This window comes from Oncorhynchus nerka, linkage group LG3 (genome assembly GCF_034236695.1).
Source record: "Oncorhynchus nerka isolate Pitt River linkage group LG3, Oner_Uvic_2.0, whole genome shotgun sequence".
Classification (NCBI taxonomy): domain Eukaryota; kingdom Metazoa; phylum Chordata; class Actinopteri; order Salmoniformes; family Salmonidae; genus Oncorhynchus; species Oncorhynchus nerka.
In genome coordinates this window covers 76,931,588-76,956,339 of record NC_088398.1, presented here as the reverse complement: position 1 = coordinate 76,956,339, position 24,752 = coordinate 76,931,588, and the positions used below count along the sequence as shown (strand labels likewise).

Genomic DNA, 24,752 nt, shown 5'->3' with positions numbered 1-24,752 from the left:
CTGATTATGTATTCTGTGTTGGTTATCCTGTCTGATGGTGTATTCTGTGTTGGTCATCCTGTCTGATGATGTATTCTGTGTTGGTTATCCTGTCTGATGATGTATTCTGTGTTGGTAATCCTGTCTGATGGTGTTTTCTGCTGTTCATCCTGTCTGATGATGTATTCTGTGTTAGTCATCCTGTCTGATGATGTGTTCTGTGTTGGTCATCCTGTCTGATGATGTATTCTGTGTTGGTTATCCTGTCTGATGATGTATTCTGTGTTGGTTATCCTGTCTGATGATGTGGTCTGTGTTGGTTATCCTGTCTGATGATGCATTCTGTGTTGGTTATCCTGTCTGATGGTGTGTTCTGTGTTGGTTATCCTGTCTGATGATGTATTCTGTGTTGGTTATCCTGTCTGACGATGTATTCTGTGTTGGTAATCCTGTCTGATGGTGTTTTCTGCTGTTCATCCTTTCTGATGATGTATTCTGTGTTGGTCATCCTGTCTGATGTCTACTGTGTTGATCCTGCTGTCTGATGATGTATTCTGTGTTGGTCATCCTGTCTGATGATGTATTCTGTGTTGGTTATCCTGTCTGATGATGTAGTCTGTGTTGGTTATCCTGTCTGATGGTGTATTCTGTGTTGGTTATCCTGTCTGATGATGTGTTGGTTATCCTGTCTGATGGTGTATTCTGTGTTGGTTATCCTGCCTGATGGTGTATTCTGTGTGGGTCATCCTGTCTGGTGATGTATTCTGTGTTGTTCATCCTGTCTGATGATGTATTCTGTGTTGGTCATCCTGTCTGATGATGTATTCTGTGTTGGTCATCCTGTCTGATGATGTATTCTGTGTTGGTAATCCTGTCTGATGATGTATGCTGTGTCCTCCTACCCTCACTGATTTATGACCAGAGCATAAAGAGCCTCATTTTGTGTCTCTCTAGCTCTCCTTCCAGAGCCCAGCACATTCCAGAGCTACTACGCCAGGACACTACAGGCCCTTAGGAGGCCTCACTGCTCTCCCGCAGAACAGAAGAAAAGAAGGCCCCGTCCTCGACAAAGATCCTCTCCAGAAAAACATGAAGATGGGCATGGAGCAAATATGGAGTCAGCGTGTACAGGTGTGACACACACATAAGTTGAAGAACTGTTGGTGTGTGTGTGTGTGTGTGTCTGTGTCTGTGTTTGTGTGCCTGTGTCTGTCTGTGTACCATGACATTAGGTTTTGTGCCCTTTGACATGGAAAATGAATGGCGTACATAATTTAGGAGTACATATTTTTATTTTTTATTTTCATAAAAACAATTAGAGAGAGAGAAATGTCAAAGGGGATCCCAGCCAGGACGTTGGATTGGTGTCCTCCTGGTGTTTGATCGGTAGCCATTTTGATTACTATTCTTTTTTGGTACATTATACACAGGAAGCACTGCATGATGGGACGGTAATGTCATTCAATTCACATCAAAGTCATATTCCTGCAGGCCACTACAAACCTTTTGAATCTGTTATATTATATTTCAGAGGCCACTTTGTTTACAAAACAATCAAGACATACAGTGGCTTCTAAACTTTGGCCGAACCGTATTCCATTCATGGTCAGATTGGCATTTTCAATCGTAGGGTGAGGTGTGATGATCAATATTCAGAATACTGTGACAAGGTAAGTATTACCTGAAATAAATTCCCAAGGAAGACCTTGACACTAATAGAAAATACTATAGAGGAGTTATATACTTCAGAACTAAGAAACACCGTGGACTACAATGACATACAGTGGACTAAATTGTCCTCTGGAAACCGGCAAACACTGCCTACCATAGTTGTCAGTACAAATGACTACACATCACCTGTATCACTGCAGAAACAGTTTATCCTTAATAATGCACTAATGAATAAATGTCATTATTCCTGTTAGTCTCTTCTAAATAACAGATAAAGATTGCAACGGTAATGATGACAGTATTTGACCAATTGCACGTTTAAAAAAAACAATACTGAAATAAAATTCAAGAGATTTAGAAAACATTTTTTTTGTTTGTTCTTTTAAGTGGTTATATCTTCAATAAAAAAACAAGATTGAAACATCACAACAACAAAAAACTCCTGACTTGTAACATGTTTCAATTGTACAGATCAACACCCTAACACAGAGTTATCTCAGCCTGAACAGAGAACAGTTAACGTGCACTGTCTAAATCACAAGGTTTGCCATGGTAACAAAGCACATGAACATTTCGTTTCAGAACACTAGTTTTCTCTCAACCAAGTAAAATGTAAGCCTGTTGTATCTTGTAGTTACAGGGATAAAGATTCGACAATCGCAAAGGGGAATTTCGAGTCACACATGGGAATTTGGGATGAACTGTGGAAGATCATACACTATACAATGAGAAGCATTTATTCATCCCAATACTACTTTGGACATACAAGCCCCTCTGTGCAACAAACCATCCTCATGTTAAATTGTCAAATTTGACCTTTATTTTTCATCTCACAAAGACATTAATCAAGACATTTTAAATTATATGTAGACGATCTATAAAAATGCTGCATTTGAAAAACTAAAACGATACTAATTATTAACCGTGGAATCACACAATGGCCATGTATTAAGATGAAATATTTTGGTCAGTCTAACTGTATAATTCTTATTGGCACCATTCACTTGCCAGGGTAAAATAAATAAATAAACTAAAATTGTAAGGACTAATGGTGTAAGGACTAATGGTGTAAGGACTAATGGTGTAAGGACTCAAAGTTTAAGGACTAAAAATGTAAAGGATTCCTCCTAAAATGACTCAAATAAAATTTAAAAAACGCCACGGGTTTGTTTACAGTTACATGGGCATGTGGTTATCTCAGCTAAAATACCTGTGCATGTTCAGTAAGTGTACCTGCGTATGCATGAGGTAGTTCCTCTTTTAGGGAATTAGGATTTTACATCATTATTACCGTTTCAATTCAAATATTAACATTTTAGTTGGAATGTAACTTATGAAATTCTAGAATCAGAATGATCATACCTATTTAAACTCAAACTACTAGCAAGAGAACCGTTTTTTAAACCCTAACAGTTTGAAATGGGTAGAGGGGTAACGTAAACACCTTGTCAAAGAAGCCCAACACATACATGTTCTGTTGCACAATAGAATGTTGTTCTGCCTTTACATTCCTCCTCTTCACGTGCTCTCCATTCAGAGCCAGGAGGAACAAACTGGTTTGCAATTAGCAACAGCACATTGCACCACTTGTATATATCTGTGATGTTGTAAGGTGTTCCATGTTGTGCTATGAGGTGTAATCAAAACGGCATCTTTGATTAAAAAAAGACAAGAACTTCCCGCTCTTCCTTATTCATAATGGCCGACAGTCAGACCAGAATCATAACAGAACACTCTAAAACAAGCTTCATGATTTATTTCCTTCATGTTTTAGAATAGTGCAATGTTTCAAGTTCACCAGCAATCACTGGTTATAAAAAAATTTAAATAATAAATCGCAACAAAAACATTCCTATGAAAATTAGAAAAATAAAAACAAAAGTATATCCACACACAAAACACAAAACAGAGATTCTGACACAGACGTTTTGATCAGTTAGTTGTAGAAAGAGACATTGATGCATTAGTTTGTTAGGAGCCACGTTAGCACTGCGCTGAATGAGGGCAGCTGGCAGGTTATGGGTTCTCTTGGTCAGACCGCCTGTGATGGCATGTGTGTGTGTGTGTCGGTGTGTGTGTGTGTGTGTGTGTGTGTGTGTGTGTGTGTGTGTGTGTGTGTGTGGACCAGGGCGTAATCCTTATGTGTAGGAATTGAGGCATTCCTTTGAACGAGACGTGATGTCATGCAGCTCCTGTTCTTCCTTCAGTTTGATGTCTTGGTAGGCATGCATGCGACTGGCATCTTTTAGGTAGGCCCAGTTTGCTGAGAGAATCATGAGGAAGTGGATCTGGAAGAGAGGGCCGAGGTGGATGGCCAGTGAGCATGGTAAGATGCAAAGCAGGCTACATGAGGCAGAGCTAGGTCACACACACACACACACACACACACACACACACACACACACACACACACACACACACACACACACACACACACACACAGAGAAAACACAATGTTAAGCAGACAACAGACACACCTGCAAAGTAATGTCATTATCCTCAACACTACTAACATGATGATTATTAAAGAATATTACAGAGACATTTAAAAAGGGAGAGGGAGAGGAGGGGTAGTGGGGTTTCAGCTTGATGATGAAGGTGGTTAGTGGAGGTTAGAGGGCATTGTGGGATGAGATGGAACAACTGCTACTGTTCTCAGTGGCTCTTTTTCATTTGAGAAGAAATATAAAACCATTGGGGATATTTTGTACACAAAGATTGTTTATTTTGTATAGAAAGAGAAAAAATAATAACTACAGTCTTCAAAAATCTTCGGAAATAATTAAATATTTATGGAAATATGGAATATAAGTAATCATAAACAGATTAAGGAATCCACATGAAATAAAGTAAGCATGCAGGCTCAGTGTTAAAACAACAACAACAGTGGCTCTTTAAACAATGTAATGTTTCTGAATGAGTCAAAGAGGAGGAAGAAACAAATCAAAACTATCAGCTGAAGCTATGAAGGCATCAGGTCCCATAGCAATTACATTACTCCTCTAAAACAAGAAAACTTCCTTTATAAAATATATGAAGTCATAAACTGCTATATACTTTGATGGAAAATATAGCCCTGGTACTGGGATTACCCTTCACAATACTAGTTATATGTGCAGTTATTTGTTTTGAAATGCTGTATCTATATAGGAACTAGTTTGTAATAGAAGCTTGTAATACTGACAATTCAAATTCACTGTGTAACACTTTGTGTCTTGCACCAAGAAAATACAAAAGTACACATGATCAATCCTAAAACATTAATGGGGGAAAAGGCACTTTTCCAAGCCTGGCTGGTCTTCTGACAAATTGAACATTAGCAAAAAACAAATAGATTTTCACCCCAAATTTAAGCACGATGGTCATGGCAACTGACTGAGAACTCTTTCATAATACAGTATTGTTCTCAGATTGTGTTTTTTGTCTTCCTCTTCTACGCCTACTGTTTATTAGCCAGAGTGCTATTCATTTAAGGGAGTTATTACTGATGTATTGTCCTAATCAGATCTTTACAAGATATGGAGAAAAGCATAACCCTCTCAACTTTACACCACCCCATTCTTAAGACAATTCTCTTCAGGTACAGTTGGTCCTTCAGGCAGACCTATCTCTGAATAGCACATGCTAAAAGATGCATACAATCAGCTATTTACACTTTAGGTGAAGGCTAATGGAGATATGTTGCTGTCTATTTTTAGTCCATGTAGTAAGTGGCTGCTGTCTACTCAGAGCCGTGTCATAGACTGTGTCTCTGAACACCAGTTAAAACTTAGTGCAGCAGTCTTCTCGACTCTTAAACTTCAAAACGGCAAAGTTATAAGTGGTAGCCATCATGTAGATCAGCTGGTGGAAGAGAGCAGAATACAGGCGGTAAGAGAACTCCCCAACGACATGCATGTGCATGGCTGACATATTTTGGCAACAACTGATGTTTCAACTTTTTACTTGTAAAAAAAACACAAAAAAAACACGTATTAGTAAAATATTCATGTTTGTCACCTATATATATGAGTTCAATGGAAACCTATGAAACACTCTTTGGAAGCAATCAGAGAGGAAAAAGGGACTGCATGGCCTTGACAGAGAATTTCCCTCTTCTATCATTACTCATTGTTTTCAAAACACCCAAGACGGGACTCTATACTCTTCGGAAATGGGGCGCCCTTAGTTCAAAGAACTCTGATGTAGTCTACACATGTTTATATCCTTACAGATATTCTCCTTTATACTGTATAAACATAGCCATGTGTCCCGATACAGGACAAACGTCCACCCTGTTTCTACTTTCCTAAAATAAGCCTGGGGCCCGGGGCATCTAAGCAGATGGTTTACAGAGAATGGGATTGGAGTTGTGGAAAAGTCTATGGCTATTCTGCCTTACAGTCAGAGGTTACATAAACCATATGGGAAATGAGGAGAGGAGCACTGGATTCATGATCTACAGTCAGATACAAACTGCAAGGATGGACTGAAGGAGAGGATGAGAGGGGAGAGAGGGAGGAGAGAGAGAGAGAGAGAGAAGAGAGGAGAGATAAGAGAGAGAGAGAGAGAAGAGAGAGAGAAGAGAGGAGGGAGAAGAGAGGGGAGATGAGAGAGAGAAGAGAGAGGGAAGAGAGGAGGGAGACGAGAGAAGAGAGAGAGAGAGAGAGAGAGAGAGAGAGAGAGAGAGAGAGAGAGAGAGAGAAGAGAGAGAGAGAGAGAGAGAGAGAGAGAGAGAGAGAGAGAGAGAGGAGAAAGAGAGAAGAGAGAGAGAGAGAGAGAAGAGAGAGATGAACTTACCAGAGCAATGACGGTGGCCCCGGCTCCAGCACATGCTATTATGTACAGGTGGTAGGACAGGTAGAACTGAAAAAGACATTCATGTGATTGAACACAGTACCAGTACAGTAACTCATTGTGAATACAAATGTATGTTTTTCTGTGGCCCTTGCACTGTTATTGTGAGCATGCATCTCAAAAGTAATGGCACCCACATAATAGACAGTACAGTATATCACTGGTCAAAATAATGACTGAGGATGGGAGGAGAGACGCCTTACCTCACTGGTATTACAGATGTCTCCAAGTGTGGACCCACAAGCCTTGCCTGGCGATGCGTTCCAGGGGATGATACCTGCAGACAGTCGTTCAATTCAAAGGTTAATATTGACACAGCAAATTCCTCACATCATGTCATCAGTATTCATAGAATTCATATAGATACACAGTAAAGGAACCATCCTTGTAGAGTGGAGTGTATCAAACCTGTACAAGGTGACACACTGGTCATTTTAGGCCGTTATAATGTCTTATTTCTGCTATAAAACCTGAGAGGAGACGGAGGATATCGAGCCAGAGAAAAGATGCCACAAGTGGTATTTGGTATTTTATTAGGAACCCCATTAGCTGTTGTGAAAGCCGCAGCTACTCTTCCTGGGTTCCACACAAAACATGAAATAACACAGAACATTAATGAACAAGAACAGCTCAAAGGCAGAACTACATACAGTTGAAGTCAGAAGTTTACATACACTTAGGTTGGAGTCATTAAACTAGTTCTTCAACAACTCCACAAATTTCTTGTTAACAAACAATAGTTTTGGCAAGTCGGTTAGGACATCTCCTTTGTGCATGACACAAGTGATTTTTCCAACAATTGTTTACAGACAGATTATTTCACTTATAATTCACTGTATCACAATTCCAGTGGGTCAGAAACGTACATACCCTAAGTTGACTGTAACTTTAAACAGCTTGGAAAATTCCAGAAAATTATGTCATGGCTTGAGAAGTTCTGACATCATTTGAGTCAATTGGAGGTGTACCTGTGGATGTATTTCAAGGCCTACCTTCAAACTCAGTGCCTCTTTGCTTGACATCATGGGAAAATCAAAAGAAATCAGCCAAGAAAAAAAAAAGTCTGATTCATCCTTGGTTCATCCTGAAGGCACCACATTCATCTGTACAAACAATAGTATGCAAGTATAAACACCATGGCACCACGCAGCCGTCATACCGCTCAGGATGGAGACACGTTCTGTCTCCTAGAGATGAACGTACGTTGGTGTGAAACATGCAAATCAATCGCAGAACAACAGCAAAGGACCTTGTGAAGATGCTGGAGGAAACAGGTACAAAAGTATCTATATCCACAGTAAAACGAGTCCTATATCGACATAACCTGAAAGGCCGCTCAGCAAGGAAGAAGCCACTGCTCCAAAACCGCCATAAAAAAGCCAGACTACAGTTTGCAACTGCACTTGGGGACAAAGTTCGTACTTTTTGGAGAAATGTCCTCCGGTCACATGAAACAAAAAATAGAACTGTTTGGCCATAATGGCCATAATGGCCATCATTATGTTTGGAGGTAAAAGGGGGATGCTTGCAAACCGAAGAACACCATCCCAACCGTGAAGCTCGGGGGTGGCAGCATCATGTTGTGAGGGTGCTTTGCTGCAAGAGGGCCTGGTGCACTTCACAAAATAGATGGCGTATCATGTGGTTATATTGAAGCAATATCTCAAGACATCAGTCAGGAAGTTAAAGCTTGGTCGCAAATGGGTCTTCCAAATGGACAATGACACCAAGCATTCTTCCAAAGTTGTGGCAAAATGGCATAAGGACAACAAAGTAAAGTTATTGGAGTGGCCATCACAAACCATGACCTCAATCCTATAGAAAAGTTGCGGGCAGAACTGAAAAAGAGTGTGCAAGCAAGGTGGCCTACAAACCTGACTCAGTTACATCAGCTCTGTCAGGAAAAATGGGTCAAAATTCACCCAACTTATTGTGGGAAGCTTGTGGAAGGCTACCCCAAATGTTTGACCCAAGTTAAACAATTTAAAGGCAATGCTACCAAATACTAATTGAGTGTATGTAAACTTCTGACCCACTGGGAATGTAATTTAATTGTTTTATTTTATTTCACCTTTATTTAACCAGGTAGGCTAGTTGAGAACAAGTTCTCATTTGCAACTGCGACCTGGCCAAGATAAAGCATAGCAGTGTGAACAGACAACACAGAGTTACACATGGAGTAAACAATTAACAATTCAATAATACAGTAGAAAAAAGGAGAGTCTATATACATTGTGTGCAAAAGGCATGAGGAGGTAGGCGAATAATTACAATTTTGCAGATTAACACTGGAGTGATAAATGATCAGATGGTCATGTACAGGTAGAGATATTGGTGTGCAAAAGAGCATAAAATAAAATAAATAAAAACAGTATGGGGATGAGGTAGGTAAAAAAACGATAGACTATGTACAGCGGCAGCGATCGGTTAGCTGCTCAGATAGCAGATGTTTGAAGTTGGTGAGGGAGATAAAAGTCTCCAACTTCAGGGATTTTTGCAATTCGTTCCAGTCACAGGCAGCAGAGAACTGGAACGAAAGGCGGCCAAATGAGGTGTTGGCTTTAGGGATGATCAGTGAGATACACCTGCTGGAGCGCGTGTTACGGGTGGGTGTTGCCATCGTGACCAGTGAACTGAGATAAGGCGGAGCTTTACCTAGCATGGACTTGTAGATGACCTGGAGCCAGTGGGTCTGGCGACGAATATGTAGCGAGGGCCAGCCGACTAGAGCATAGAGGTCGCAGTGGTGGGTGGAATAAGGTGCTTTAGTGACAAAACGGATGGCACTGTGAAAAACTGCAGGCAGTTTGCTGAGTAGAGTGTTGGAAGCAATTTTGTAGATGACATCGCCGAAGTCGAGGATCGGTAGGATAGTCAGTTTTACTAGGGTAAGTTTGGCGGCGTGAGTGAAGGAGGCTTTGTTGCGGAATAGAAAGCAGACTCTTGATTTGATTTTCGATTGGAGATGTTTGATATGAGTCTGGAAGGAGAGTTTACAGTCTAGCCAGACACCTAGGTACTTATAGATGTCCACATATTCAAGCTCGGAACCATCCAGGGTGGTGATGCTGGTCAGGCGTGCGGGTGCAGGCAGCGAATGGTTGAAAAGCATGCATTTGGTTTTACTAGCGTTTAAGAGCAGTTCGAGGCCACGGAAGGAGTGTTGTATGGCATTGAAGCTCGTTTGGAGGTTAGATAGCACAGTGTCCAAGGACGGGCCGGAAGTATATAGAATGGTGTCGTCTGCGTAGAGGTGGATCAGGGAATTGCCCGCAGCAAGAGCAACATCATTGATATATACAGAGAAAAGAGTCGGCCCGAGAATTGAACCCTGTGGCACCCCCATAGAGACTGCCAGAGGACCGGACAGCATGCCCTCCGATTTGACACACTGAACTCTGTCTGCAAAGTAATTGGTGAACCAGGCAAGGCAGTCATCCGAAAAACCGAGGCTACTGAGTCTGCCGATAAGAATATGGTGATTGATAGAGTCGAAAGCCTTGGCAAGGTCGATGAAGACGGCTGCACAGTACTGTCTTTTATCGATGGCGGTTATGATATCGTTTAGTACCTTGAGCGTGGCTGAGGTGCACCCGTGACCGGCTCAGAAACCAGATTGCAAAGCGGAGAAGGTACGGTGGGATTCGAGATGGTCAGTGACCTGTTTGTTGACTTGGCTTTCGAAGACCTTAGATAGGCAGGGCAGGATGGATATAGCTCTGTAACAGTTTGGGTCCAGGGTGTCTCCCCCTTTGAAGAGGGGGATGACTGCGGCAGCTTTCCAATCCTTGGGGATCTCAGACGATATGAAAGAGAGGTTGAACAGGCTGGTAATAGGGGTTGCGACAATGGCGGCGGATAGTTTCAGAAATAGAGGGTCCAGATTGTCAAGCCCAGCTGATTTGTACGGGTCCAGGTTTTGCAGCTCTTTCAGAACATCTGCTATCTGGATTTGGGTAAAGGAGAACCTGGAGAGGCTTGGGCAAGTAGCTGTGGTGGGGGGCGGAGCTGTTGGCCGAGGTTGGAGTAGCCAGGCGGAAGGCATTGGCAGCCGTTGAGAAATGTTTGTTGAAGTTTTCGATAATCATGGGTTTATCGGTGGTGACCGTGTTACCTAGCCTCAGTGCAGTGGGCAGCTGGGAGGAGGTGCTCTTGTTCTCCATGGACTTCACAGTGTCCCAGAACTTTTTGGAGTTAGAGCTACAGGATGCAAACTTCTGCCTGAAGAAGCTGGCCTTAGCTTTCCTGACTGACGGCGTGTATTGGTTCCTGACTTCCCTGAACAGTTGCATATCGCGGGGACTATTCGATGCTATTGCAGTCCGCCACAGGATGTTTTTGTGCTGGTCGAGGGCAGTCAGGTCTGGAGTGAACCAAGGGCTATATCTGTTCTTAGTTCTGCATTTTTTGAACGGAGCATGCTTATCTAAAATGGTGAGGAAGTTACTTTTAAAGAATGACCAGGCATCCTCAACTGACGGGATGAGGTCAATCTCCTTCCAGGATACCCGGGCCAGGTCGATTAGAAAGGCCTGCTCACAGAAGTGTTTTAGGGAGCGTTTGACAGTGATGAGGGGTGGTCGTTTGACTGCGGCACCGTAGCGGATACAGGCAATGAGGCAGTGATTGCTGAGATCCTGGTTGAAGACAGCGGAGGTGTATTTGGAGGGCCAGTTGGTCAGGATGACATCTATGAGGGTGCCCTTGTTTACAGATTTAGGGTTGTACCTGGTGGGTTCCTTGATGATTTGTGTGAGATTGAGGGCATCTAGCTAGGGCATCTAGCTTTAACGTTGGAGGGCATCTAGCTTTAAATAAATAAAAGCTGAAATAAATCATTCTCACTACTATTATTCTGACATTTCACATTCTTAAAAGAAAGTGGTGATCCTAACTGACCTAAGACAGGGAATTTTTACTAGGATTAAATGTATTTGGCTAAGGTGTATGTAAACTTCTGAGTTCAACTGTACATTTAAAAATGGCACATGTAGCCTACATATCAATGCATACACACAAACTATCTAGGTCAAATAGGGGAGAGGCGTGGCGCCGTGAGGTGTTGCTTTATCTCTAATGGCTCTATATTATACTGTATGCTTTCTTGAATTTGTTATGGATTTGGGGACTGTGAAAAGTCCCCTGGTGGCATGTCTGATGGGGTAAGTGTGTGTGTCAGAGCTGTGTGCAGGTTGACTATACAAACAATTTGGAGTTTACAACACATTCATATTTCTTATAAAAAGAAGTGATGCAGTCAGTCTCTCCTCAGCTCTTAGCCAGGAGAAACTGGGTAGTTTGTTATACTAATATTTACCACACTAACGTGTTGGCTCTCAGCCACTAAAAACCTCTCCTTATCTTTATACACACCAGTGGAGGCTTCTGAGGGAAGAACGACTCATAATGATGGCTGGAACAGAGCAAATAGATTGGCATCAAACCTTGTGTTTGATGTATTTGATACCATTCCACATATTCCCCTCCAGCCATTAACACTAGCCAATCCTCCCCAATTAAGGTGCCACCAACCTCCTGTGATACACACCAATAGAAATCAGTGATCCACAGCCTCAACAGGCAACTGTACACATAAAGTATTGGAAACACCTGCTCTGTGTTATGGGTAGAAGGGATCCTGGATGGTTTTGGTCATATTCATTAGGGCACAGCGTAGAGATAATGTTGCAACGGGAAGACAAAACAAGCCTTTCTTATTGGAAAAGTTCAGGTAAACCCTCTCAGTTTCAGTCTGTTTTCTTTCACATGGTGCCTAATGAAGATGACCCTGGCTGTAACTCCGGTTTTCCCTTACCGTACTGACGAACGTCGACACAGATGGTGTCCACGTTGGTGAGGTTAGCCACAGGTGACCTCATGGCGTTGCAGGTGGACCAGATGTTGTAGAAGAGGAAGACAGGCACGGCGGAGAAACCAAACACACCCAGCCAGGCGATACCCAGGATGTAGGTCAGGAACACAAACTGAGAAAACACACGTACAAAAACAGCATCACATTGGCATTAGGAAGGTCTGGATCATAACTAGTATTTTCATAGCTGTTGTTTGTGACTATTTGGCCGGTAGGCGTAAAAGAGAGGACATGCTTTCGTGCCCGTTTGCGAAGAGCATTTGCTCAGATGTCGTCATTATGTCATCAGCTTGTTTGATTGATCACATTAAAACAGAAATCAGGTGTCCACGTGGTTCGGGTTGAGTACATAAAAACAAAGACTAGCTTGTTGCATGAAATTTGGTCTGATCAAGAGTGCAGTGAGTTTCGTTGTTTGGTGTAAGTTCAGTGCAAGGTTAACACAGTCCAGTGGTTGACGATAGTGACGTACCATGCCACTAATACAGCGTCCGCAGATGGTGGTCTTGAACTCGCTGTGCAGCTCCTTCACAGCGCTGGTGGTGTAGAAGCCCTCTGCCAGCAGGATGATCCCGTAGAGGAAGAAGAAGGAGGCGATGCCATAGATGACGTACTGCATCAGCTGTATTCTGTATAGGAGCAAATCCCACATAAACCCGCTCTGTATTCTGTCCATTAGGGATAATCCAATATGACTATGTTATGTTTCAGCCTCCAACATGAGGCTAGAGGAGAAACAGTAAATGTGACAGGTTGTGTTAGACTAGCTTATAGATTTAGATTTAGCTCGGGTTATAAAACTGCCACCTATACCATTCATTCTGTCATTGAGTCAAAAAAAAAAGATGTAAACCATTAACAACTTCGGTGGATGAAATGTAAACAGAGGATGCATGTCTCTGAGAAACCGATCGATCCTTCAACTGAAAAAAGGTCAAAGGAAACGCAGCTAATATCCAGTCTTTCCAGCTACAGTTTGAAGTGATTGTGTAACTGTAGCTGTGTTGTTGGCTAGCTCCTTTGAACAACAGTATCCTGACGAGAGAGCACATTTTCTATGCCAGGTGAAATCACACCTCATTAGCTCATTGTTATGGATGTATCCAAATAAATGTCACTAGAAAACAGCTTAAACAAATGCAAATGCAGATACTTTGCTGTTATTCTGGCTGCACTTTTTGAAGTGACTGTAAGTTAGCCGTAGTTAGCTAGCAAGCAAGAAAGGGATAAGAACGTTGACAGCTAGTATGGCAATGGAACATTTAGAACAAACGACTGGGTTGCCTCCATAGATACAGAATAAAAAGACTGAAAGACTGTGTCACATCCATAGATATAGAACAAAAAGACTGAACGAATGGGTCGCGACCATAGTTACAGGACAAAAAGACTGAACGCCTGGGTCGCGTCCATAGTTACAGAACAAAAAGACTGAACGCCTGGGTCGCGTCCATAGATATAGAACAAAAAGACTGAACGCCTGGGTCGCGTCCATAGATATAGAACAAAAAGACTGAACGAATGGGTCGCGACCATAGTTACAGAACAAAAAGACTGAACGCCTGGGTCGCGTCCATAGATATAGAACAAAAAGACTGAACGCCTGGGTCGCGTCCATAGTTACAGAACAAAAAGACTGAACGCCTGGGTCGCGTCCATAGACATAGAACAAAAAGACTGAACGCCTGGGTCGCGTCCATAGATATAGAACAAAAAGACTGAACGCCTGGGTCGCGTCCATAGATATAGAACAAAAAGACTGAACGCCTGGGTCGCATCCATAGACATAGAACAAAAAGACTGAACGCCTGGGTCGCGTCCATAGATATAGAACAAAAGACTGAACGCCTGGGTCGCATCCATAGATATAGAACAAAAAGACTGAACACCTGGGTCGCGTCCATAGATATAGAACAAAAAGACTGAACGCCTGGGTCGCGTCCATAGATATAGAACAAAAAGACTGAACGCCTGGGTCGCATCCATAGACATAGAACAAAAAGACTGAACGCCTGGGTCGCGTCCATAGATATAGAACAAAAAGACTGAACGCCTGGGTCGCATCCATAGATATAGAACAAAAAGACTGAACGCCTGGGTCGCGTCCATAGATATAGAACAAACAAAAAGACTGAACGCCTGGGTCGCATCCATAGACATAGAACAAAAAGACTGAACGCCTGGGTCGCGTCCATAGTTACAGAACAAAAAGACTGAAGGACTTTAGCAAGCCTAGATTTGTGTCGGGACTATATCTTGTAGAAGGATGAAGTAGTATGGATAAATTAAAATAACCCTTTTAAGGAAAATATGTCAATCATTATTTGAATATGTTGGTAACCCATTGTATAAAAGTTATAATGCCCTCGAAGCCTGTGTTTAGAGGACATAATGGCACGGTTTGCCTGCCCTCGAAGACAGTGTTTAGAGGACATATTGGCACGTTTTGCCTGCCCTCGAAGACGGTGTTTAAAGGACATATTGGCACGGTTTGCCTGCCCTCGAAGACGGTGTTTAGAGGACATATTGGCACGGTTTGCCTGCCCTCGAAGACGGTGTTTAGAGGACATATTGGCACGGTTTGCCTGCCCTCGAAGACGGTGTTTAGAGGACATATTGGCACGGTTTGCCTGCCCTCGAAGACAGTGTTTAGAGGACATATTGGCACGGTTTGCCTGCCCTCGAAGACGGTGTTTAGAGGACATATTGGCACGGTTTGCCTGCCCTCGAAGACGGTGTTTAGAGGACATATTGGCACGGTTTGCCTGCCCTCGAAGACGGTGTTTAGAGGACATATTGGCACGGTTTGCCTGCCCTCGAAGACGGTGTTTAGAGGACATATTGGCACGGTTTGCCTGCCCTCCAAGACGGTGTTTAGAGGACATAATGGCACGGTTTGCCTGCCCTCGAAGACAGTGTTTAGAGGACATATTGGCACGGTTTGCCTGCCCTCGAAGACGGTGTTTGGAGGACATATGGACACGGTTTGCCTGCCCTCGAAGACAGTGTTTAGAGGACATATTGGCACGGTTTGCCTGCCCTCGAAGACAGTGTTTAGAGGACATATTGGCACGGTTTGCCTGCCCTCGAAGACGGTGTTTGGAGGACATATGGACACGGTTTGCCTGCCCTCGAAGACAGTGTTTAGAGGACATATTGGCACGGTTTGCCTGCCCTCGAAGATGGTGTTTAGAGGACATATTGACACGGTTTGCCTGCCCTCGAAGACGGTGTTTAGAGGATATATTGGCACGGTTTGCCTGCCCTCGAAGACGGTGTTTGGAGGACATAATGGCACGGTTTGCCTGCCCTCGAAGATGGTGTTTAGAGGATATATTGGCACGGTTTGAGATGGAATGGAGTTCAATAATGCAATAATGGCGCTCTATAATACTGTACATTTGTTCTGGATTTTGGGACTGTGAAAATACCCCTGGTGGCATGTCTGATGGGGTAAGTGTGTGTGTCAGAGCTGTGTGTAGGTTGACTATATTTCTTATAAAAAGAAGTGATGCAGTCAGTCTCTCCTCAGCTCTTAGCCAGGAGAAACTGGGTAGTTTGTTATACTAATATTTACCACACTAACGTGTTGGCTCTCAGCCACTAAAAACCTCTCCTTATCTTTATACACACCAGTGGAGGCTTCTGAGGGAAGAACGACTCATAATGATGGCTGGAACAGAGCAAATAGATTGGCATGAAACCTTGGTCTCGGGCCTAACAACACCCGTGCCAAGATATCTTCCAAACACCGGCTTCTCTGGCATTATCACTTAAGTACACGTGACATTAAAACTTGAAAATTGAAATTAAAATGGGCACTCACAGAGACTCCCCTTAAAACCTCATAACAAAACACTTGTCCTGTTCTTCCTCTTCTCTATGTTTCTCCTCTCTTGCTATAGACTAATGGATCTAAAAGAGGTCTCATATGGGGTAAGGTGCAAACAGAGGTTTTTATTTGATAAAAAATAGCTGTTGTGATGAGCTCATCAAAGAAAGGATATCTATATAAAAGTACCTGTAATTCATTGATAGGGCTTATCTATGCTAGGAGGCTCAGCCCACTAAGACTAAAAGGGTTGTGCTGATTAAAGAAGCAACAAAACTGGCCTTCTTTAGACAAGTTGAGTTTCTGGAGCATCAGCATTTGTGGTTTCGATTACAGGCTCAAAATGGCCAGAAACAAAGGACCTTCTTCTGAAACTCATCAGTCTATTCTTGTTCTGAGAAATGATCGCTATTCCATGTGAGAAATTGCCAAGAAACTGAAGATCTTGCACAACGATGTGTACTACTCCCTTCACAGAACAGTGCAAACTGGCTCTAACCAGAATAGAAAGAGGAGTGGGAGGCCCCGGTGCACAACTGAGCAAGAGGACAAGTACACTAGATTCTCTAGTTCGAGAATCAGGTGCCTCACTAGTCCTCAACTGGCAGCTTCATTAAATAGTAATCTTCACTGTTGATGTTGAGACTGGTGTTTTGCAGGTACGATTTAACCTCTTCAACCTATGAGGGCGCTATGTCATTATTGGATAAAAAAACGTGCCCGTTTTAAGCGCAATATTTTGTCACGAAAAGATGCTCGACTCTGCATATAATTGGCAGCTTTGGAAAGAAAACACTCTGACATTTTCAAAACTGCAAAGATATTATCTGTGAGTGCCACAGAACTCATGCTACAGGCGAAACCAAGATGAAACCTCAAACAGGAAATGAGCAGAATTTTTGAGGCTCTGTTTCCCATCGTCTCCTTATATGGCTGTGAATGTGCCATGAATGAACCTAAGCTCTCTGCCGTTCGTCCAAGATGTCTGCAGCATTGTGACGTATTTGTAGGCATATCATTGGAAGATTGACCATAAGAGACTACATTTACCAGGGGTCCGCCCGGTGTCCTGTGTCGAAATTATTGCATAATCTCTAGGTCCATGCGCGTTCCATTTCTTCAGAAGATGGATTTATCGTCGATAGATATGTGAAAAACACCTTGAGGATTGATTCTAAACATCAGTTTGCCATGTTTCTGTCGATATTATGGAGTTAATTTGGAAAAAAGTTCACATTTTAATGACTTAATTTTCATTTTTTTTCTTACCCAAACGTGATGGAGTAAACGGAGCGATTTGTCAATAAAAATAATATTTTTGTAAAAACTGAACATTTGCAATCTAACTGAGAGTCTCCTCATTGAAAACATCTGAAGTTCTTCAAAGGTAAATGATTTTATTTGAATGTTTTTCTGGTTTTTGTGAAAATGTTGCTTGCTGAATGTCAGGCATTATACTATGCTAGGCTATCAATAGTGTTACACAAATGCTTGTTTTGCAATGGTTGAGAAGCATATTTTTGAAAATCTGAGATGACAGTGTTGTTAACAAAAGGCTAAGCTTGAGAGCAAATAGATTTATTTCATTTCATTTGCAATTTTCATGAATAGTTAACGTTGCGTTATGCTAATGAGCTTGCGGATAGATTTACACAATCCTGAATACAGGTTTCTTTCGTAGCTAAACGTGACGCAGAAAACGGAGCGATTTGTCCTAAACAAATAATATTTTTGTAAAAACTGAACATTTGCAATCTAACTGAGAGTCTCCTCATTGAAAACATCTGAAGTTCTTCAAAGGTAAATGATTTTATTTGAATGTTTTTCTGGTTTTTGTGAAAATGTTGCCTGCTGAATGCTAACGCTAAATGCTACGCTAAATGCTACGCTAGCTATCAATACTGTTACACAAATGCTTGTTTTGCTATGGTTGAGAAGCATATTTTGAAAATCTGAGATGACAGTGTTGTTAACAAAAATCTAAGCTTGAGAGCTAGCATATTGATTTCATTTCATTTGCGATTTTCATGAATAGTTAACGTTGCGTTATGGTAATGACCTTGAGGCTGTATTCACGATCCCGGATCCGGGATGGCTCGTCGCAACAGGTTAATGAAGCTGCCAGATGAGGACTTGTGAGGCGTCTTAGTTGTGCACCGGGGCCTCCCACTCCTCTTTCTATTCTGGTTAGAGGCAGTTTGCGCTGTATCTGTGATGGGAGTAGTACGAAGCGTTGTACGATATTTCTCGCATGTAATAGCCTTCATTTCTCAAAACAAGAATATGAGTTTCAGAAGAAAATAATTTGTTTCTGGACATTTTGAGCCTGTAATCGAACCCACAAATGCTGATGCTCCAGATTCTCAACTAGTCTAAAGAAGGCCAGTATTATTGCATCTTTAATCAGAACAACAGTTTTAATCTGTGCTAACATAATTGCAAAAGGGTTTTCTAATGATCAATTTGCCTTTTAAGATGATAAAGTTGGATAACACAATGTGCCATTGGAACACAGGAGTGATGGTTGCTGATAATGGGCCTCTGTACGCCTGTGTAGACATTCCATTTTAAAAAGCATCCGTTTCCAGCTACAATAGTCATTTACAACATTAACAACGTCTACACTGTGTTTCTGATCAATTTGATGTTATTATAATGGACGGGAAAAATGTTATTTTCTTTCAAAAACAACGACGTTTCTAAGTGACCCCAATCTTTTTAATGGTAGTGTATAACTGGTAGAATAGTTTATTTTTTCAAGATATCGTTGTAGACATATAGTCACTACTACTGCCTGGATTGACATGTACGGGTTTGGGGGACCAGTTGTATCTTAATAATGCTCTACTCTGGCCATTCAGTTGGATACTTACGGTTAGCCAGGCCTTAATTATAGCTTATAGGATATAACTAGGGAACATTGCTTTTCTTGGACAGGTTAGGGTCAAGGACTCCTAGCCCTACTCATGGGGTCAGGGTTCAGTCACTCACACGTCGGTCAGCATGGCGTGGTCAGAGGTGACTTTGGAGAAGTGGTTCTCCAGGATGGTAAGGGTGCCGGTGAGGGCCACATGGCCGCAGCCACAGAACAGGGCCACGCCGGAGAAACATAGGATGGTGGCCACGAGCGATGCATACGGCACCCCGCCCAGACACTTGATGCAGCACTCGAAGCAACCTCCATGGAAACAGAGAGAGAGAGAGAAATAGGGAGAACAGTCAACTTGTTGATTGAATCTTTCATCACAGAATAGTCAAAGCAGTAATTGTTGTCTTTTGAGAGAGACAATACATTTTTATGTATTCTTCTGTGCGCTTTTCACTGGGCCATTTTCGTCAGATTGGTCAACCTGATATTTCTTAAACCATTGCAAAGTCCATATAAGGGGGTTGTGTTTCACTCCATCATACTCAGAAGAGCTGACGTATTGGTCCAGCACTTAAATCATATACATGGCCATCTTTACACTAGTCCATGGGCTGAGTTTAGGGACAACTTTTAAGTTCAACTCACTGAAACATTCAAATGAGCTGTTGCATAACCAATGACAGTACAGTCGAGGTAATTTAATTATTCACTGGGCGGCAGGGTAGCCTAGTGGTTAGAGCATTGGACTACTAACCGAAAGGTTGCAAGTTCAAATCCCCGAGCTGACAAGGTACAAAATATGTCGTTCTGCCCCTGAACAGGCAGTTAACCCACTGTTCCTATGCCGTCATTGAAAATAAGAATTTGTTCTTAACTGATTTGCCTAGTAAAATAAATCCGAACTCAGAAAGAACATGTACTGACTTTCTGAACCTCCTCTAAATGACTCTTCATCCCAGACTCCTGATACACTACAAACACTATGTACACACACTACCAACACAAATGTAGCGTGTGGAGTGGTATTTTAATGAGGTATGAGTGAATGATGAACAAATCGCTGTATCGTGTTAGACTATCATTAAAGACTGTATTGTGGTAGACTATCATTAAAGAATGTATCGTGGTAGACTGTATTGAGGTAGACTGTATTGTGGTAGACTATCATTAAAGACTGTATTGTGGTAGACTGTATCGTGACTGTATTGTGGTACTCTGTATCGTGGTAGACTGTATTGTGCTAGATTGTATCAGGGTAGATTGTATCATTGTAGACTGTATCGTGGTAGACTGTGCCGTGGTAGATTGTATCGTGGTAGATTGTATCGTGGTAGACTGTGTCGTGGAAGACTGTATCGTGGTAGACTCTATCGTGGTAGACTTTATTGTGGTAGACTGTATCGTGGTAGACTGTATCGTGGTAGATTTTATCGTGGTAGATTGTATCATTGTAGAATGTGTCGTGGTAGACTGTATCGTGGTAGACTGTGCCGTGGTGGAATGCATCGTGGTAGACTGTATCGTGGTAGACAGTATTGTGGTAGACTGTATCGTGGTAGATTGTGTTGTGGAGGACTGTATCGTGGTAGACTGTATCGTGGTAGACTGTATCATGGTAGACTGTATCGTGACTGTATTGTGGTACTCTGTATCGTGGTAGACTGTATTGTGCTAGATTGTATCATTGTAGACTGTATCATGGTAGACTGTGCCGTGGTAGACTGTATCGTGGTAGATTGTATCGTGGTAGATTGTATCATAGTAGACTGTGTCGTGGAAGACTGTATCATGGTAGACTCTATCGTGGTAGACTTTATTGTGGTAGACTGTATCATGGTAGACTGTTTCGTGGTAGACTGTATCGTGGTAGATTTTATCGTGGTAGATTGTATCATTGTAGACTGTGTCGTGGAAGACTGTATCATGGTAGACTGTATCGTGCTAGACTATTGTGCTAGATTGTATCGCGGTAGACTGTATTGTGGTAGACTGTATCATGGTAGACTGTATCGTGGTAGACTATATCGTGGTAGACTGTATTGTGGTAGATTGTATCATTGTAGACTGTGTTGTGGAAGACTGTATCGTGATAGACTGTATCGTGGTAGACTTGATTGTGGTAGACTGTGCCGTGGTAGACTGTATCGTGGTAGATTGTATCATGGTAGACTGTGTCGTGGAAGACTGTATCATGGTAGACTATCGTGGTAGACTTTATTGTGGTAGACTGTATCATGGTAGACTGTATCGTGCTAGACTATTGTGCTAGATTGTATCGTGGTAGACTGTATCGTGGTAGACTGTATCGTGGTAGACTGTATTGTGGTAGATTGTATCATTGTAGACTGTGTCGTGGAAGACTGTATCGTGATAGACTGTATCGTGATAGACTGTGTCATGGTAGACTGTGTCGTGGTAGACTGTATCGTGGTCCACTTTATTGTGGTAGACTGTATCGTGCTAGACAATCGTGCTAGATTGTATCGTGGTAGATTGTATCGTGGTAGACTGTATTGTGGTAGATTGTATCATTGTAGACTGTGTCGTGGTAGACTGCATCGTGGTAGACTGTATCATGGTAGACTGGATCGTGGTAGATTGTATCATGGTAGACTGTATTGTGATTGTATCGTGGTAGACTGTATTGTGGTAGGCTGTATCGTGGTAGACTGTATCGTGGTAGACTGTATCATGGTAGATTGTATCAGGGTAGATTGTATCGTTGTAGATTGTATCGTGGTAGACTGTATCATGGTAGACTGCATTGTGACTGTATTGTGGTAGACTGTATTGTGGTAGACTATATTGTGGTAGACTGTATCGTGGTAGACTGTATCGTGGTAGACTGTATCGTGGTAGACTGTATCATGGTAGACTGTATCATGGTGGACTGTATTGTGATTGTATCGTGGTAGACTGTATTGTGGTAGGCTGTATCATGGTAGACTGGATCGTGGTAGACTGTATCATGGTAGATTGTATCATGGTAGATTGTATCGTGGTAGATTGTATCATTGTAGAATGTGTCGTGATAGACTGTATCGTGGTAGACTGTGCCGTGGTGGAATTCATCGTGGTAGACTGTATCGTGGTAGACAGTATTGTGGTAGACTGTATCGTGGTAGATTGTGTTGTGGAGGACTGTATCGTGGTAGACTGTATCGTGGTAGACTGTATCATGGTAGACTGTATCGTGACTGTATTGTGGTAGACTGTATTGTGCTAGATTGTATCAGGGTAGATTGTATCATTGTAGACTGTATGATGGTAGACTGTGCCGTGGTAGGCTGTATCATGGTAGATTGTATCTTGCTAGACTATTGTGCTAGATTGTATCGTGGTAGACTGTATCGTGGTAGACTGTATCGTGGTAGACTGTATTGTGGTAGATTGTATCATTGTAGACTGTGTCGTGGAAGACTGTATCGTGATAGACTGTATCGTGATAGACTGTGTCATGGTAGACTGTGTCGTGGTAGACTTGATTGTGGTAGACTGTGTCGTGGTAGACTGTGTCGTGGTAGACTGTATCGTGGTCCACTTTATTGTGGTAGACTGCATCGTGCTAGACTATCGTGCTAGATTGTATCGTGGTAGATTGTATCGTGGTAGACTGTATTGTGGTAGATTGTATCATTGTAGACTGTGTCGTGGTAGACTGCATCGTGGTAGACTGTATCATGGTAGACTGTATCGTGGTAGATTGTATCATGGTAGACTGTATTGTGATTGTATTGTGGTAGACTGTATTGTGGTAGGCTGTATCGTGGTAGACTGTATCGTGGTAGACTGTATCATGGTAGATTGTATCAGGGTAGATTGTATCGTTGTAGATTGTATCGTGGTAGACTGTATCATGGTAGACTGCATTGTGACTGTATTGTGGTAGACTGTATTGTGGTAGACTGTATTGTGGTAGACTGTATCGTGGTAGACTGTATCATGGTAGACTGTATCATGGTAAATTGTATCATGGTAGACTGTATTGTGATTGTATCGTTGTAGACTGTATCGTGGTAGACTGTATCGTGGTAGACTGTATCGTGGTAGATTGTATCAGGGTAGATTGTATCGTTGTAGATTGTATCGTGGTAGACTGTGTCATGGTAGACTGCATTGTGACTGTATTGTGGTAGACTGTATTGTGGTAGACTGTATCGTGGTAGACTGTATCGTGGTAGACTGTATTGTGGTAGACTGTATCGTGGTAGACTGTATCATGACTGTACCGTGGTAGATTGCATCGTGGTAGATTGTATCATGGTAGACTGTATCGTGGTAGACTGTATCGCGACTGTACCGTGGTAGACTGTATCATGGTAGACTGTATCGTGGTAGACTGTATTGTGGTAGACTGTATCATGGTAGACTGCATTGTGACTGTATTGTGGTAGACTGTATCGTGGTAGACTGTATCATGACTGTACCATGGTAGATTGCATCGTGGTAGATTGTATCATGGTAGACTGTATCGTGGTAGACTGTATCGCGACTGTATCGTGGTAGACTGTATCGTGACTGTACCGTGGTAGGCTGTATCATGGTAGACTGTACGTGTAGTTCTGATGAACTAGCAGAGCAGTGCCTCTGGACAGACAGAATGTCAACAGAGCACAATGTGTTTGCAATAAGATCCATATATTTAGAAAGAGGTTGAGGAGGTGCGTATGTGACGGTCTTATTAATGTGTGTTCCGTAGAACTATACGCATAGATTCATAGATTCACCTTGATTGTGTCCCAGACAACTGTTTCCTCAATTGGAGATGATCTGAATGGAGGCTTAGTAACTGTGTAGAGGACATGGCGCTAAATACATTTACAGGCATGATTTCAGCATCACATTAAATGTCCATTGGTGCATGTTCTAGAATCTAGAGTCTATTCTAATGTAGAACTCTGACATTGAGAGACAGGGCATAATATGCCTATTGAAATCCAGACCTCTTGCATGAGGCAGGAATCCTGAAAGTTCGTTAGTGTTTATCCTCTTTCTCTCGCCTGACAAAGGACATTAAAACAGATATATTATCATCAGAGCAGGGCCATTCAACAGTTGTGTGTTGTCAGAAAGTTCATCCCGTAGCCTTTTGTGTCACAGAGGGATAAAAACATTTTTGTCCGAGGGCTGGTGAATAGCAGTTGCCATGGCAGCATGTTAACCACAACCCAGTGAGTGTGCCCGCGGCGATGCCCAGCAGAGTGGTTAACTCGGCCCACATTTCCCACACAGACACACATGGCAGGCAGGGCCAGGGAGAGTGAGACGGGACCAACATGAAATACACCTCAGGCCCAGTCAAATACTACCTGGTATAGTTCTACCTGATATAGATCTACCTTGTATAGTTCTACTAGTTCTACCTGGTATAGTTCTAACTGGTGTAGTTCTACTAGATCTGCCTGGTATAGTTCTACTAGTTCTACCTGATATAGTTCTACCTTGTATAGTTCTACTAGTTCTACCTGATATAGATCTACCTGGTATAGTTCTACCCTGTATAGTTCTACTAGTTCTACCTGGTATAGTTCTAACTGGTGTAGTTCTACTAGATCTGCCTGGTATAGTTCTACTAGTTCTACCTGATATAGGTCTACCTGGTATAGTTCTACCTGGTATAGTTCTACCTGGTATAGTTCTACTACCTCTACCTGGTATAGTTCTACTAGTTCTACCTGATATAGTTCTACCTT

At 42.2% G+C, this 24,752-nt stretch overlaps 1 protein-coding gene across 4 annotated transcripts in view; it reads right to left on the bottom strand.

Moving 5' to 3' along the window:
- Positions 1-1,252: 1,252 nt before the first annotated feature.
- The window catches only part of LOC115125776 (neuronal membrane glycoprotein M6-b-like), an 84,634-nt gene continuing 61,134 nt past the window's right edge, over positions 1,253-24,752 (bottom strand). For 2 of the 4 annotated variants that reach the window (XM_065015992.1, XM_029655339.2), the window contains exons 2-7: positions 19,182-19,368; positions 12,831-12,987; positions 12,302-12,470; positions 6,690-6,763; positions 6,430-6,495; positions 1,253-3,938 (exon numbers count right to left, since the gene is read on the bottom strand). In XM_065015992.1, the coding sequence (XP_064872064.1) occupies positions 3,789-3,938; positions 6,430-6,495; positions 6,690-6,763; positions 12,302-12,470; positions 12,831-12,987; positions 19,182-19,368 (803 nt within the window). In that variant the 3' untranslated portion in view covers positions 1,253-3,788. Of the gene's footprint in view, positions 3,939-4,351; positions 5,494-6,429; positions 6,496-6,689; positions 6,764-12,301; positions 12,471-12,830; positions 12,988-19,181; positions 19,369-24,752 lie in introns of those variants that run through there. The other 2 variants (XM_065015993.1, XM_029655340.2) reach the window with 1 other exon arrangement.